The sequence below is a fragment of the Babylonia areolata genome, chromosome 21, assembly GCF_041734735.1.
Source record: "Babylonia areolata isolate BAREFJ2019XMU chromosome 21, ASM4173473v1, whole genome shotgun sequence".
NCBI lineage: Eukaryota > Metazoa > Mollusca > Gastropoda > Neogastropoda > Buccinidae > Babylonia > Babylonia areolata.
The window spans coordinates 11337586-11352262 of NC_134896.1; the positions used below are offsets into that span (position 1 = coordinate 11337586).

Below are 14677 nucleotides of genomic sequence, written 5' to 3' on the forward strand. Positions count from 1 at the left end.
GAATAAAACAAAATTTAATATAATATAAAAAAAATGACAGTTTTAAAGCTAATGTACAAACCTAACGACAGTCTAAACTAATAGATACCACCACCACCCCTCCCTACCCCCGCCCGCCCCCAAAAAGAGACAACAAAAAAACACACTTGGAATCGGAAGCAAAATTTACTAAATAAAGCAAAAGGAAACAAATACAATAAAAAAAAAAAAAATTAAAAGATCAATTCAACACGCCCATTTAGATCATCCTTGTATTTTGAACACACGAGGAATAATATTTCAAGTCAAATACCTTAACACGAACTAAAACAAAATAGAATGAAATAAGATAAAAAAGAAAAAAGAAAAAAAAGATGAATAAAATAAAATAAAATAAACAAATAGGAAATGAAAGAACGTAATAGAATTAAAAACAGTTTAAAGAAAACAACAACTCGAAGCAAACAAAGTACCTCATATACATTTCATGCAATTGTTGAGCATTGAGGGAAGCAACCGCAAACGTCTGAATACAATTTCTTCTGTCTGTTTTCCTTTCAATTTGGCAAGCAGGGTATTTCATAGACAATTGTCATGCAAAACAAGAGACAAAAGCCACATAATTATGGTTACAACTCTGTGCTAGCGGCATTATGTCCCGGCAAAATAGGAAGCTTGTCAGAATCATTTTGACTGGAACACGTACAATAAAGAGGTGTATAGATAAAAAAAAAATAATAATAATAAAAAAAAAAACCCAACTAAACCGGCATCAAGGAAAACGAACACATCACATATTTTATTTAAACATCACAGAAACAGCATGCATGGGCATCCACATCGCAGAATAAAGAGACGCTTGGGTAAACAAGACTATGGTTGTTGTTTAGTTTGTGAAGATTGTAACTTTTTATCGCCCATCTGTTCAGGTGTCGTTATTATCATTACATCAAAATCACAGTCTCCAAAGACACAAATTCAGCATCACCAGGGAGGACGACTGAGAGGCATCGTTTGGCAAAACACACGCACGCACACACACGCACGCACACACACACACACACACACACACACACACAGACGCGCGCGCGCGCAAACGAGAAAAAAAACCCACACAACCAACCAAGCAACATATACATATAAAGAAGAAAAAGAAAGAAAAATGAAACACACACACACAGAGGAATCAGTGCACGCACGCACGCACGCACGCACACACACACACACACACACACACACACACACACACACAAAGGAATCAGTGCACACACACACACACACACACACACACACACAAGCAGGTCTTCATCAATCAAATGTCGGATTTTAAGTCAAAATTTGCAGAATCGAATTGAATTCGCCCGTGTATTTACACCTCACCTGATGTTGGCTTTGACACTGCTGTACACAGAAGATAATGATGACACCGGTTCAATTAACTGCCTAACATATTTTGCGGATGAACCTGCAACGCCAGTAATGCTGTAATGTATGTCCATCCAGCCCAGATTAAGTAGGCTAAGTCATTTCTGTAACATCTTCTGGTGAGCTATGCCCCGTCATAATGTCCATAAATGGCTGGCTGTTAAAGATGTGATGGTCTTAACTAAACCCGTCTTAGATTTAGAATTCTAAAAGCAGACATTAACATTGATGAACCGTTGAATTTTTTTGTTTTCCTTCAGATGATGATGCCAACGATGCGAATTCAAATTCCTATTCGTGGTACTATGCTGTAGCATTATCATCAGTCGATGCTATCCGAATATCAATTTCATGTTCGTGAAGTATTGTATAAACATTTAACTTATCTCTTTATCGATCTATGGTTTTATTCAGATCATGAACATTCCATATCATACTCATGTTCGTAAAATATTGTAGGTGTATAAACTCTCTCTCTCTCTCTCTCTCTCTCTCTCTCTCTCTCTCTTGTTTCAAGTGAAACGAAAAGCACGTCCATTCAACACTAGCTTTGGCCTACAAAACAGAACATTGATAGATTCTGTTAAAAAAACAACCCAAAAACAAAACAACAACAAAAACAAAACAAAACAAAGAAACAAGAGAGGCAAGGCCTTCAAGACTCACTTGTGATACACTTAAAAAAAATCCAAGCTTTTTATGTATTGAGTATAATTTCAAAATGTAATGTTTAAGATGAGAAAGATCAGTTTAAAGCAAATTAAGTCCCCTAGCATTAATTACAGAGTAATTTCCCTTTTTTACTATCTGCACCAAAACGTTTGCAAAATAAATAAAACTTCCATGCTTAGCAAAAGAAGTTCCTGTTTGAACAAAAAATGATAATAATGACTGCTCTTGTTGTTGGGTCGAATATCAGATCAAAGTGCCAAGTTTAGAGAATACAAAAAATATAAATGTAACAGTAAATGCAGTTTGCATATAATTAGGCTTCATTTTTTTATTTTTTGTGCCCATCCCAGAGGTGCAATATTGTTTTAAACAAGATGACTGGAAAGAACTGAATTTTTCCTACTTTTATGCCTAATTTGGTGTCAACTGACACTGATTAGTATTTGCAGAGAAAATGTCAATGTTAAAGTTTACCACGGACACACACACACACACACACACACAACCGAACACCGGGTTAAAACATAGACTCACTTCGTTTACACAAGTGAGTCAAAAAAACAGAGAGAGAGAGAGAGAGAGAAGAGAGAGAGAACAAAACAAAACAAAACAAAACAAAACAAAAAAACAACAAACACTTCGATGTCAGCTTTCGGGTTTTCCCGCGCGCGCTTTCACACAACAACCATCCATGCAGCTTCCAAAGTTATATGACACACGTAGACATATCTTTAGACATTACATGCACAACGCACTGCCTTGCTAAACAACACGGGTAGACCCCAATGATCACCAATCACATATAAAATCGTAAGAATAAAATATAATAGGTCTATCATATTTCCGTCTTTGTGGAACAATTGTTTCATCCACAGTGGTAAAGAAAATTTGTTTATGCTGTGATGAATTACTTCCCTCTTCTTCATGAAATGAAAGAAGAAATAACGCAAGAAAGAAAGGAAGCAAACATCCACCAAACAAACTGTTCAAACCAGAGGGCTTTGGTCGAGTCCAAAAATAGATAATCATGCAACACTACAATTTATTCAACACTGAAATATATTATCAATTCAAAACATCTCTCTCTCTCTCTCTCTCTCTCTCTCTCTCTCTCTCTCGTGTGTGTGTGTGTGTGTGTGTGTGTGTGTGTGTGTGTGTGAAATAGATAATCATGCGACACTACAATTTATTCAACACTGAAATATATTATCAATTCAAAACATCTCTCTCTCTCTCTCTCTCTCTCTCTCTGTGTGTGTGTGTGTGTGTGTGTGTGTGAAATATATAATCTATTAAAAACATCTCTGTCTCACGAAAAGAATATGCACCCACAGATAATAAGTACAGAAAAAGAAAAAACAAGTATATCTTATCCCTGTCCCATCAAAAATATATTGTATCTGTTTAAACATTGAACACACCTCCGTAAAAAAAATATGATAGATAATTTAAGACCACGTACAAGCCTTTGTTCATGTTTCCATGACATAATTCAGATAAACCCCTGGAAATACAAAGCAACCCTGTGACAGCAATCAAATGGGATTACCACAGTCATAATATATTTTCCACCCATCTGTCATCATTGAAATATAACGGTGACTCTGTAAGAGCCGTGTGGAAACCATGCCATGTAGGCAGCCATACTCCGTTTTCGAGATGCATGCTGGGTATGTTCTTGTTTCCATAACCCACCGAACGCTGACATGGATTACAGGATCTTTAACGTGCGTATTTGATCTTCTGCTTGCATATACACACGAAGGGGGTTCAGGCACTAGCAGGTCTGCACATATGTTGACCTGGGAGATCGTAAAAATCTCCACCCTTTACCCACCAGGCGCCGTCACCGTGATTCGAACCCGGGACCCTCAGATTAACAGTCCAACGCTTTAACCACTCGGCCATTGCGCCCGTCGAAACCATAGGCAACCACAGTAAACTTCACCTGTCCCACTGACTTGTAAAACTGCGTCCTCTTGACTCTACAATCTAGGACTTGCCGCCAAAACAATGGGACGCTAACGACCTGTGGGGAATTCGCCCGTCTGTTCCCTTGCCTGAATCGATAACCCGCACCCTTTCTTTCTGCTGTGAGACATGAGTGTAATTCTCTGGTACACATATTTCAGTTACGTTTTCCAGTTAAAAAACAACAAACAAAAAAAAAACCAACAAAAAAACAAAAAAAAACATCCCGCCGTCTCTCCGTTCCATTTGAAATCGCAAGAAAACACGTTTTCTCTTTGACCCACACCCTTTGTTTTTGTGAGAGAAGGACAATGTATGACGTCTCAATCTGTGTCTTAGCTCTTCATGCAAGGGCAGTAAAAACCACCACAACTATTCTTACATGTATTGTTTCCATCAGGATTATCCATGTGACACACCCCGAATCCCTCTTTCTGATGTAATGAAAGCAAGGTAAAACAGCAGTCTACCACCCCTCCGTCCCATCTCCCGGCCCCTCCAATTGCTGATCCAGACTAGCCAAGATGCAGACTCCTTTTTTTTTTTCTTTTTTCTTTTTGTAAGGCAAACAAGGTAACTCATGTCGACATTAATATGAAAGATCATCACACCCATTCCAACCTTCTTCTGCGTTCACTCGTATGCACACGAGTGGGCTTTTACCCCGCCATGTAGGCAGCCATACTCCGTTTTCGGGGGTGTGCATGCTGGGTATGTTCTTGTTTCCATAACCCACCGAACGCTGACATGGATTACAGGATCTTTAACGTGCGTATTTGATCTTCTGCTGGCATATACACACGAAGGGGGTTCAGGCACTAGCAGGTCTGCACATATGTTGACCTGGGAGATCGTAAAAATCTCCACCCTTTACCCACCAGGCGCCGTCACCGTGATTCGAACCCGGGACCATCAGATTGACAGTCCAACGCTTTAACCACTCGGCTATTGCGCCCGTCCCATTCCAACCATATTTCGACATCTGGTCTCATGCCCAGACCCTCATCCTAATTTCAGTCACGAGGCAAAGAAGACATCGACTCTACATCCCATTCTGCTACCCTGGTTCTCTACTGTGTAAGATATATATCACAGGACCATTCTTTACCCACCCCCCTAACCCTCTCCCTACGCCCAACACACAAAGATCAAGGGTCTAGGTCTCTGTCCAGCAACATCACGAAAAAACGAAAATTACTATTACTGTCGCTCCTTTCAGTCTGCATCTGTTCAAAGCAATGTTTTCCATTCAATCTGTTCCCCATTTAGCCGCGTCTTCACTCATACCCAAACACAGAACCAGACACCACCAAGACACCATACCATATCCGTTGCTCTCCATGCAAACAAACTAAAAAAAAAACAAAAAACAAAACAAACAAAAAAACAAGAAAAACTGAACATGGACAACCAAACATAGAGGACTCGCCCCCTCAACGCAACCTCCACCGAACCGGGCAAGACCCAAGCCTTAAACAGCTTAACCTTCTAAAGGGGCTTTTTAGCCAGTAAGTTATTAAACTCCATTTTCAAGACCACCACGGTACTTGTGTTGCTTCAACGTCCCACGTGTTTCCTGAGAGTTCTAGCGACGTCTCCTGTTGTTGGCGACAGGGCGGGTCTTGAGCTCCTGGCAGCGAGGGATGTGTCTCTCCGCCGACTGCTCGTTGAAGGTGCGGCCGCAGTGGGGGCACGGGACCAGGTCCGGGTTGACCTGGGAGGGAGGGGGAGGGGGAAGGTCCTTGGCCGACAACCCCTGCTTCTCCATCTGCTGAACCTCCTTGGCGTAGCGGATGTTGGAGATGAACTCCTGGTGCTTGCGGCGCCAGTCCGCCTTCTTCTTCTTCTGGAAGCCGGACAGAGGAAATGGGGAATTGATTGAATCACTTCAGAGCATCTAGCTATGAAGGAATGATCGACTGAACGATTGGAGGAACGAATGAATGAACGAACGTATGAATGAATAATGAATGAATGAATGAATGAATTGCTCAGAGACTTCGGAGCATCTAGCAATGAAGGAATAAACGACTGAACGAATGAAGGAACTAATGAATGAACGAGCGAATGAATGAATGAATGAATGAATAAGAATGAATGCATGGATCACGCGAATTAGGTTTAATCAATTAAGTAAACCAAGTAACGAATGAATGAATGAATGGGTAAATAAACGAATGAAAATTCAACTAAGACTTAAATTTTTTTTTAAACCACCGCAGTGAATTCATGTACAAATGAATGGCTGCTTCATGAATGATAAGATATGTTCAATAAACCAAGAAACGAATGAATACACGAATGAACAACTCACTCAACACTACATTCATCCAATCACTAATTCATGCAGTCTGAAGCCCAGCTGGCCATGAGGGCCACCTAATGACTGTTCGGTCAGTAGATTCAAAGGGATGAGCAGAAATGTATTCAAACTCTGATAATATGAAACACTATATAAAACAGAAAAGCATAATCAATCCCCACCCCCACCCCCCACCCCCACCCCCCCCAAAAAAGAGGAAAAAAAAAAGCATGACACAGCCCGACACAACTTAACACAACAACACCCACAACACAATACACCACAATACACAACACAATACAACACAACAAGACCACAACACAACCCCATACAACAACACCCCATCCCGACAACACCACAACAACCCAACAACACCACAACACAACAATATCACAACACACCACAGCAACAAAACCAACAACACCATACCACAACCCACCACAACCCAACCCAACACAACACCACAACCTAACCCAACACAAAACAACCCAACCAAAGTAAACCCAATACAACGTTAATCAAACCCAGCACAACACCACAACCACAATCCAGCAACACAACCCAACCCAGCAACCCAGCAAGCCAACAACACAGCTTAACCCACCAACACCGCAACCACAAGCAAACATAATGACACCGTAACCCAACCCAACAACCCAACAACAACACAACCACAACCCAACACAATAACACCGTAACCCAACCCAACCCCACCCAACCCAACAACACCACAACCACAACCCAACATAATAACACTGTAACCAAACCAAACCCAACAACACCACAACCCAACATAATAACATCGTAACCCAGCCCAACAACCCAACAACACCACAACCACAACCCAACGCAATAACACCGTAACCCAACCAAACCCCACCCAACCCAACAACACCACAACCACAACCCAACATAATAGCACTGTAACCCAACCCAACCCAACAACACCACAACCACAACCCAACATAATAACACCGTAACCCAGCCCAACAACCCAACAACACCACAACCACACATAATAACACCGTAACCCAGCCCAACAATCCAACAACACCACAACCACAACCCAACACAATAACACCGTAACCCAACCCAACCCAACCCAACACCACAACCACAACCCAACATAATAACACCGTAACCCAACCCAACAACACCACAACCACAACCCAACACAATAACACTGTAACCCAACCCCACCCAACCCAACAACACCACAACCACAACCCAACATAATAACACCGTAACCCCACCCAACCCAACAACACCACAACCACAACCCAGCCTCATAACAACACCGTAACCCAACCCAGCCCAGCCCAACTCAACCCAACAACACCACAACCCGACCCAACCCCACTCAACCACGATGGGTCAGACGTTCCCACTCACCGGCTGTTCCTTGAGGTGAGTCCCCTTCTGGATGTACTTGGCCATGTCCGTGCCGTCCGTCCTCATCTGGGTGGGGTCGAACGTCTGGCGCTTTTTGTGCGCGTTCTTGCAGGCCGCCTGGTGCTTCTGGATGCGGTCGTCCGCGAACTTCCTCCCGCAGACCTTGCAAGGCACCGTCCTGACCGTCATCCCTTGCTCCTCGTCCACCACCTGGGCGTAGAAATCCACGCCGGGGCCTGGCACCGGCATCTCGTCGTGGTCCTCCTCCTCCTCCTTCTTGCTGGGACCGGGTCTCCTCTGAGGAGGTCCGCGCTGGGGGCGGGCCGGTTGGGAGGTCTTCTTCCGCGGGGTGCCTTCCGACGGAGGTTTCGGCGTGAACTTGGGAGTCGCCTGGGCGTTGCTGTTGCTGCCTCCGCGGTAGGAATTGGGCTGGGAGGGGTATTCGCGTTGGGAGTTGTTCAGCTTGGATCTGGACTGGAAGGGGTCACGATGCGAGTTAGGCTGGCTGGGGTAGTCGTTGTCGTTGTTGTAGGCAGAGTCGCCGTACAGGTCTAGGCGGGCTTCGAAGTGCTGCTTTTCCTGTCGGGCCTTTGCCGCCTTCCTCTGCTCCTCCTCCTCCTCGCGTCTGGCCTGGGCTATCTCCTCCCGGCGTCGGCGGGCATCTTCCTGCTGCTGGCGTCGTTGGCGCTCACGGTCCTCGGCCTGCCGCTTCCGCAGTATCTCCGCTTCTTGCCGCTCCTGTTGGGAGGGGGTGGGGGGGAGTTTAGCATTGTGTTGTGTTGAGTTGTGTTGTTGTGTGTGTTGTGTTGTGTGGTGTGGTGTGGTGTGGTGTGGTGTTGTGTGTTGTGTTGTGGTGTGGTGTGCATGGTGTGTTCTGAAGTGTGGCATTGTGTTGCGTTGCTTTGTGTTATGCTGTGTTATAGTAATTTTTGTCATGACATATTTGGTGTCTGTGATATTGGGGCTGTTCTCCCAAGCGAGACCATGTTGAGTAGACGGGTGAATGGATGGATGGATGAAAATAATTATGACCAAATCGATAGCTAAATTTAATCGTTGAATAAATAGTAATACAAGAATAAAAATTCGCGTGTGTGAGAGTTTGTCCACGATGAGTAGGAGGGTGAATGGATGGATGAATATATGACTAGATCGATAGATAAATCTAATCGTTGAATAAATAATGATACAAATATCAAAATACGTTCTCTCTCTCTCTCTCTCTCTCTCTCTCTCTCTCTCTCTCTCTCTCTCTGTGTGTGTGTGTGTGTGTGTTGTGTGTGTGTGTGTGTGTGTGTGTGTGTGTGTGAGAGAGAGGAGAGAGTGTGTGAGAAAGAGAAATATATATGGAGAGATAGAGAGAGAGAGAGAGAGAGAGAGAGAGAGAGAGACAGACAGACAGACAGACAGACAGACAGACAGACCACACACACACACACACACACACACACACACACACACACACCCCGAAACAGATCGACACACGGATTCAGCCACTCACCAGCTCCTCCTCCTCTTCACGTTCCTTCCTCAGCCTCTCCAGCTCTGCCTGCTGTTGGGCGATCCTCTGCAACAGTTCCTGCTCCTTTCTCTTGATCTCCTCCTCCTGTCCCTTGTCCTCCTCCTCCTTAAACTCCTCCGTTTCCTCCTCCTCCTCCTCGTACTCGTAATCCCTGGCCCAGTCCCTGGACTCTCGCTCTGAGGGAGGCGCCCGCATGTTCAGCTTCTTCAGGCGGTCTTCCCGAGCCTTGTTCTGCTCCATCTGCCATTTCTGGAAGTCCGACAGCTTCTCCGCCTTGCCGGGGGAGACGCCTGAAGCCACCACGGGATGGTGCCCTCGCGCGGCGGCATGTGACGGCCGGCTCTTAGCGGAGACTCTCCGCTGGTTGGGTTTCACGTGCCCGTTGACGTCGAAGTCTGGGGAGCTGGTGTTCTGTTTGAGGAGGCGGGGTTTGTTCCTGGCCGGGTGCTGGGAGGGGGCGCTGCTGATGCCCCCGTGTCGCGGGTGGATGGGCGCCAGCGGGTTGGCTCGGTCCACCCCGGCGCTGTTCTTCTGCTGCTGGTGGGGGTAGCTCCTCCCGCTGCCCACGCCCCTGGACCTGTAGTGCTGGGAGATGGGCGGCACCTGACCCCCCTTGGCCTCCATCTCCCTCCGCTCACGGAAAAAGTCCCTGACGGAGGAGGGGTTGCTGGTGCCGTTGTTGTGGGTGGTGGTTGTGGTGGAGTAGGTGGAGGGGGATTGTTGCTGATGTTGTTGCTGCTGAGCCGCTGCTGCTTGCTGCATGTAGCCCGGCTGCCGCAGTTTGGAGTTGGGGTAGTAGTCGTCGTGCATCGTTGTTGTGGTCGTCGCCGGGGGCGCTCTGGCGGCCAGCCGTCCGACCCTCTCCAGGTTCTTCTTCTGCTCCTTCTCGTACAGATTGACCATCCTCTCCTCCTTCTCCTTCAGCATGCGACGCTGGTAGTCCTCCTTCATCTGCAGGAGGCGAGAGGGTCTGGGGTGGTGGTCTCCCCCGGGCCCGGCATGGGGGTCCGCCGCCGGGTGGTGCCTCATGAGGACGGGGTTGTGGTGCTGGTGTGCCAGGAATGACGTCTGGTCCTGCAGGGTGGCCCGGCTCATCGTATTGTTAAACGTAACACAACGTCTCCCGCCCCCGTTATGACGTGCTTGCTTTGTAGCTTCTGCTTCGGAGCCTGAAATTAGTGTGATAGCGCGTTCAAGATTCTCTCTCTGTGTCTCTCTCTGTCTGTCTCTCTATCTGTCTCTCTGTTTCTGTCTCTGTCTGTCTGTCTGTCTCTCTCCCCTTGAAGTTCCAACTGCCTGTGTATACAATGGAGGCAGACAAAACAACAACAACAACAACAACAACAACACACACACACACACACACACACACACACACACACACACACACACACACACACACACACACACACACACACACACACGAAAATCATCCCAAGACAAAACGAATAAGAAACAAAAAATAAACCAGCAACAAATAAACAAAGACACGGATGTAAAACTCAACTTATAATACCCAGATAAACCAGACAAACACAACATAAAGACGTGTCAGAGCTCATACAAAACAACAACTACGCACACAGACTATTCTGCAGCTGGCTGTTGAACCGAATCTGCGAAATAGCTACGTTCACCGCGTGTAACAGTTTGGCTCTCTCTCTCTCTCTCTGTGTGTGTGTGTGTGTGTGTGTGTGTGTGTGTGTGTTTGATTGGTTGGTTTTGTGTGTGTGAGTGGGAGAGGGGATGGGGGGGGGTACACACACACACACACACACACACACACACACACACACACACACACACACACACACACACAGAAAAAAAAAAATCAGCCGGAAAAAAAGAAGGCCATGAATTCAATCTATTTGCTCAGTCTGATCAACGGAGCGTAATTGCAACCGATTTAATTGAAGCTTACATTGCACGCACTGGAGGCCGCGAATGAATGACCTTCACCGGATTAAAGAGCGTATAGTTACAGCTGAACTCTATTGATAGCTTCATTGGTAACTGTGAGTAATCAACTGTAAACAGCGTATGTAGCCTGTAGACCGAGTGACCCAAGAAGAGGACGAAGTTGCCAGACTGCAATTGTGACTTTATTCAAACGTTTGTTATTACTGCTTGATACTGCACAGTAACAAAACGAAAGACGAACTGTTTTTTGTTTTTGTTTTTGTTTAAAAAAAAAAAATTTAGAAGAAAAATATAATGGTAGGTATAATGGTAGGTAACAATTCGTATAAAAGATTATACATGGTTTACCGTTATGAATACACACATTACCTAATATATATTTTAACCGTAATTATCAGTTTTGCTCCTGTCGTGCGTTCATCCTCACATACTTTAATCATGTATCTTAACGTTTCAAAATCACAGAAACACATGATTATCAATTGTACTAAATATCAACGTTGAAAGTTAAGAAAAAAAGTAGATCCGCAAAAAACCCCATAAATATTGATAGCACACACACACACACACACACACACACACACACACACACACACACACACACACACACACACACACACACACACACGGCGCGCGCACAAACACACAGACACAGACACACAGACAAAACAACAACAACAACAACAACAACACACACACACACACACACACACACACACACACACACACACACACACACACACCCGCGCGCACGTGCCGGCGCGCACGGCGCGCTCGTTTTCCTGTGACCATAATTTATATGTTTTTTCATATAACTATATTACATGCATTTGAAGAACCGTGTTTTGCTGCATTTGGGTTGGATGTCAGCACACATCTCATGTGTGGCGACAGGAATAGTAACTTTTCAGTGAGGGCAAGGAAAATGGTGAAGTGGGCGTGGACCTATCTAACACTACACTTCTAGGAGCGCGGGATTCACTGAAACACACAAAGAGAACGAGAGCTCAATTGTTGTTCAGTTACCTGACTAGATGAATGAATATACGTGCAGTGTTACTTCTTTCACCACTTCATTCAATAAAGTATTAGAAGCAGCAGCAGCAGCAGCAGCAGCAGCAGCAGCAGTAGTAGTAGTAGTAGTAGCAGCAGCAGCAGCAGCCGCCACCGCCGCAGCTGTAGTTACTACTAGTAGTAGGATAGTCGTCGTAGTAGTAGAAGTAGCAGCAGCGGCAGCAGCTGCATATGTAGTAGTTGTAGTAGTAGTAGTAGGCCAGTCGTCGTCGTCGTCGTGGTAGTAGTAGTAGTTGTTGTAAAGTAAAGGAACTGGCCAAGCTCTCGGCTTTCAAACGTCCCATCTATCAGAATGCTTTCAGTTACTGGGTTTGCATATTGGTCGTGCGCATTCTATCAGACTGCAAATGAATCACAAAAGTCGAACAATGACGGTTTCAAAGTTTCTTGATTTAGCACATGGGGGTCGCACAGTCAAAGTAATGTCCTAGCCTGTCAAAGGTATTTTAACCAAATCGTATAAGTTTTTGGTGATACCATTTCAATTTATTTGTCATTTTTTCACTGTATGGCCTTACAATCTTTTGCATGTCTAGACAGCGCAGTTAACACTGAATTAATGATACCTTTAAGCTATTATCTTCGCCTCGATCTGTGACGAGTGAGTCATTTTAGAACACACCCTCCCCTCAAAACTGCTCTGGGCAGGGCTAAACACTATAACTGCCTCAATAATCATCTGAAATCGTTGATCCGACAAACAATGCAGAGAAAATACACTCACCCCGAAAGCTGAATCCGGTATCGTCGAAACCGACGTGTCTGAGTCACAATGCCAAGCTCTTCCACCACCGTCACACTCAACTACACTACTCCTCACCGGCTGATGAGAGTAAATGGGTCACCGCCATGTTGTTTACACGAGTCAACTTAGCAACGATGTTTTGGAAACAAAAGATTAAACGTTATTGTAATTGGTGAAGTATTTGAAAAAGATTGATCATATCACTAAGATATTTATTAATCTGGATTAAATTGATAACAAGAATGAATTTCAAATCCGGTGAACGAAAGTTGTAATAAATCTTGGAAACGAGATAATTCAAATATAGAATACAGACTGGAAAGTAAAGAGAATAATTATTAGTATAAATACTTGCTCAAGTTATAAAAGAACAATATTGTAAAACTATGCTAATCTTATTTCAAATAAGGAACGGAAATAAAATGCATGCTTAACCGAGAGTTAATGATTCAAAATAAAGACATCATATGATTCCGGTCAATAATTTCAGTTGTCTTGTGGTCATACTTCATTCAGACAAAAAATACGTAAAACACTCTAATTGCCCTGGAAAGTGAAAGTGTGGCGTCATGGAACAAACGTGACATATTATGTCAACAGGCGCGGCTGGAAGAGAGAGGAATGGAATTGGAGGAGGTGGATGGGGGGGAGTTGGAAGGAAGAAAGATGGTAGGGGTGCATGGAAGATTGGGGGAAAATCTCATATCCGAGTACGGCCTGGCGGCGTGCCGGGCCGCGATGTCAGTCAATGATAGCCTCGCCTGCGGACTAGATCATTGATTAAAATTGTTGGTCCGAAAGAAGCACACATTATAGTGTATAATTTCAGTTTATATACGAAATCTGTCCTCTGTACCCTGGTTTTCTGACCCAAAAGCAGCCATACATTCTTCTCAACCATCTCAGGTTTTTTGGGCCGACGGAGTGGTGATCGAAGGGAGATAAGTTTTCTTTGTAGCAGACGATCACTGCACAGCGTCAGAATGAAGCTCCAAAACACGATTTTCACTCTTCTTAAGTAATCGTTCTAGATTAAAAAGATAAATAAATATATAAATAAATAAAGACAGAGCTAGAGACCCACTGACTCAATGAACATGCAGTGCGTCATTCAATTTTCAAACAGGGATGCACTGTGCAAATTCATACATTGTCACAAGCCCTCCTTTGCGATATTCAAGGCCTGAAGAGGAGTGCTGCTGGTGTTTGGAGTCATCGGCGGCCACAACTTTTCACCTTAATTTATTTCCACAGTTCCAGAAGAGCGTAAACCAATACCCGTCGACGGATATACTCATTAAATCAGTGCCAATGGCAGGGCAATAGCCTTAATTTCTTCCTGGAATCAAGTTGCGATTGGACGGAGGTGCTGTACAACGGATCAGTAGATTAATTCAGTAACTTGACTGGACTCAACGTATGAGAGAGAGAGAGAGAGAGAGAGAGAGAGAACAAAATTATCTATTTCCGAAGATAGTAGACTAAATACTGGTGCCAATGCTTTTTTTCAAGTTCTTTTCTCCCCCCCCCCCCCCCAAAAAAAAACCCAAAAAAAACCAAAAAACAAACAACAACAACAAAACCCACGCCCTTTTAAAAAAATTCACTGCAGTCCCGGCAGCCCTGAACACCTATTATAACCAATATCATGAATATGTCCTTGACCTCAGGTGTT

At 44.5% G+C, this 14677-nt stretch overlaps 1 protein-coding gene across 1 annotated transcript; it reads right to left on the minus strand.

Annotated features, from left to right (window-relative positions):
* Window positions 1-5485: 5485 nt before the first annotated feature.
* Window positions 5486-13118, minus strand: LOC143296318 (uncharacterized). Its single transcript, XM_076608186.1, has 4 exons — window positions 12982-13118; window positions 9243-10432; window positions 7742-8479; window positions 5486-5893 (listed from the first exon to the last, which is right to left on the minus strand). Exons 2-4 carry the CDS (start codon window positions 10356-10358, stop codon window positions 5633-5635), a joined length of 2115 nt encoding a protein of 704 aa, XP_076464301.1. The 5' UTR covers window positions 10359-10432; window positions 12982-13118; the 3' UTR covers window positions 5486-5632.
* Window positions 13119-14677: the final 1559 nt, after the last annotated feature.

Excerpts from the sequence above, each read along its gene's own strand:
- LOC143296318 (XM_076608186.1), bottom strand. The coding sequence starts at position 10,358 with ATGAGCCGGGCCACCCTGCAGGACCAGACGTCATTCCTGGCACACCAG. Across the intron at positions 8,480-9,242 it reads GTGAAGAGGAGGAGGAGCTG|GAGCGGCAAGAAGCGGAGAT; the intron begins GTGAGTGGCTGA and ends CCCTCCCAACAG. Across the intron at positions 5,894-7,741 it reads CTCACCTCAAGGAACAGCCG|AAGAAGAAGAAGGCGGACTG; the intron begins GTGAGTGGGAAC and ends TCCGGCTTCCAG.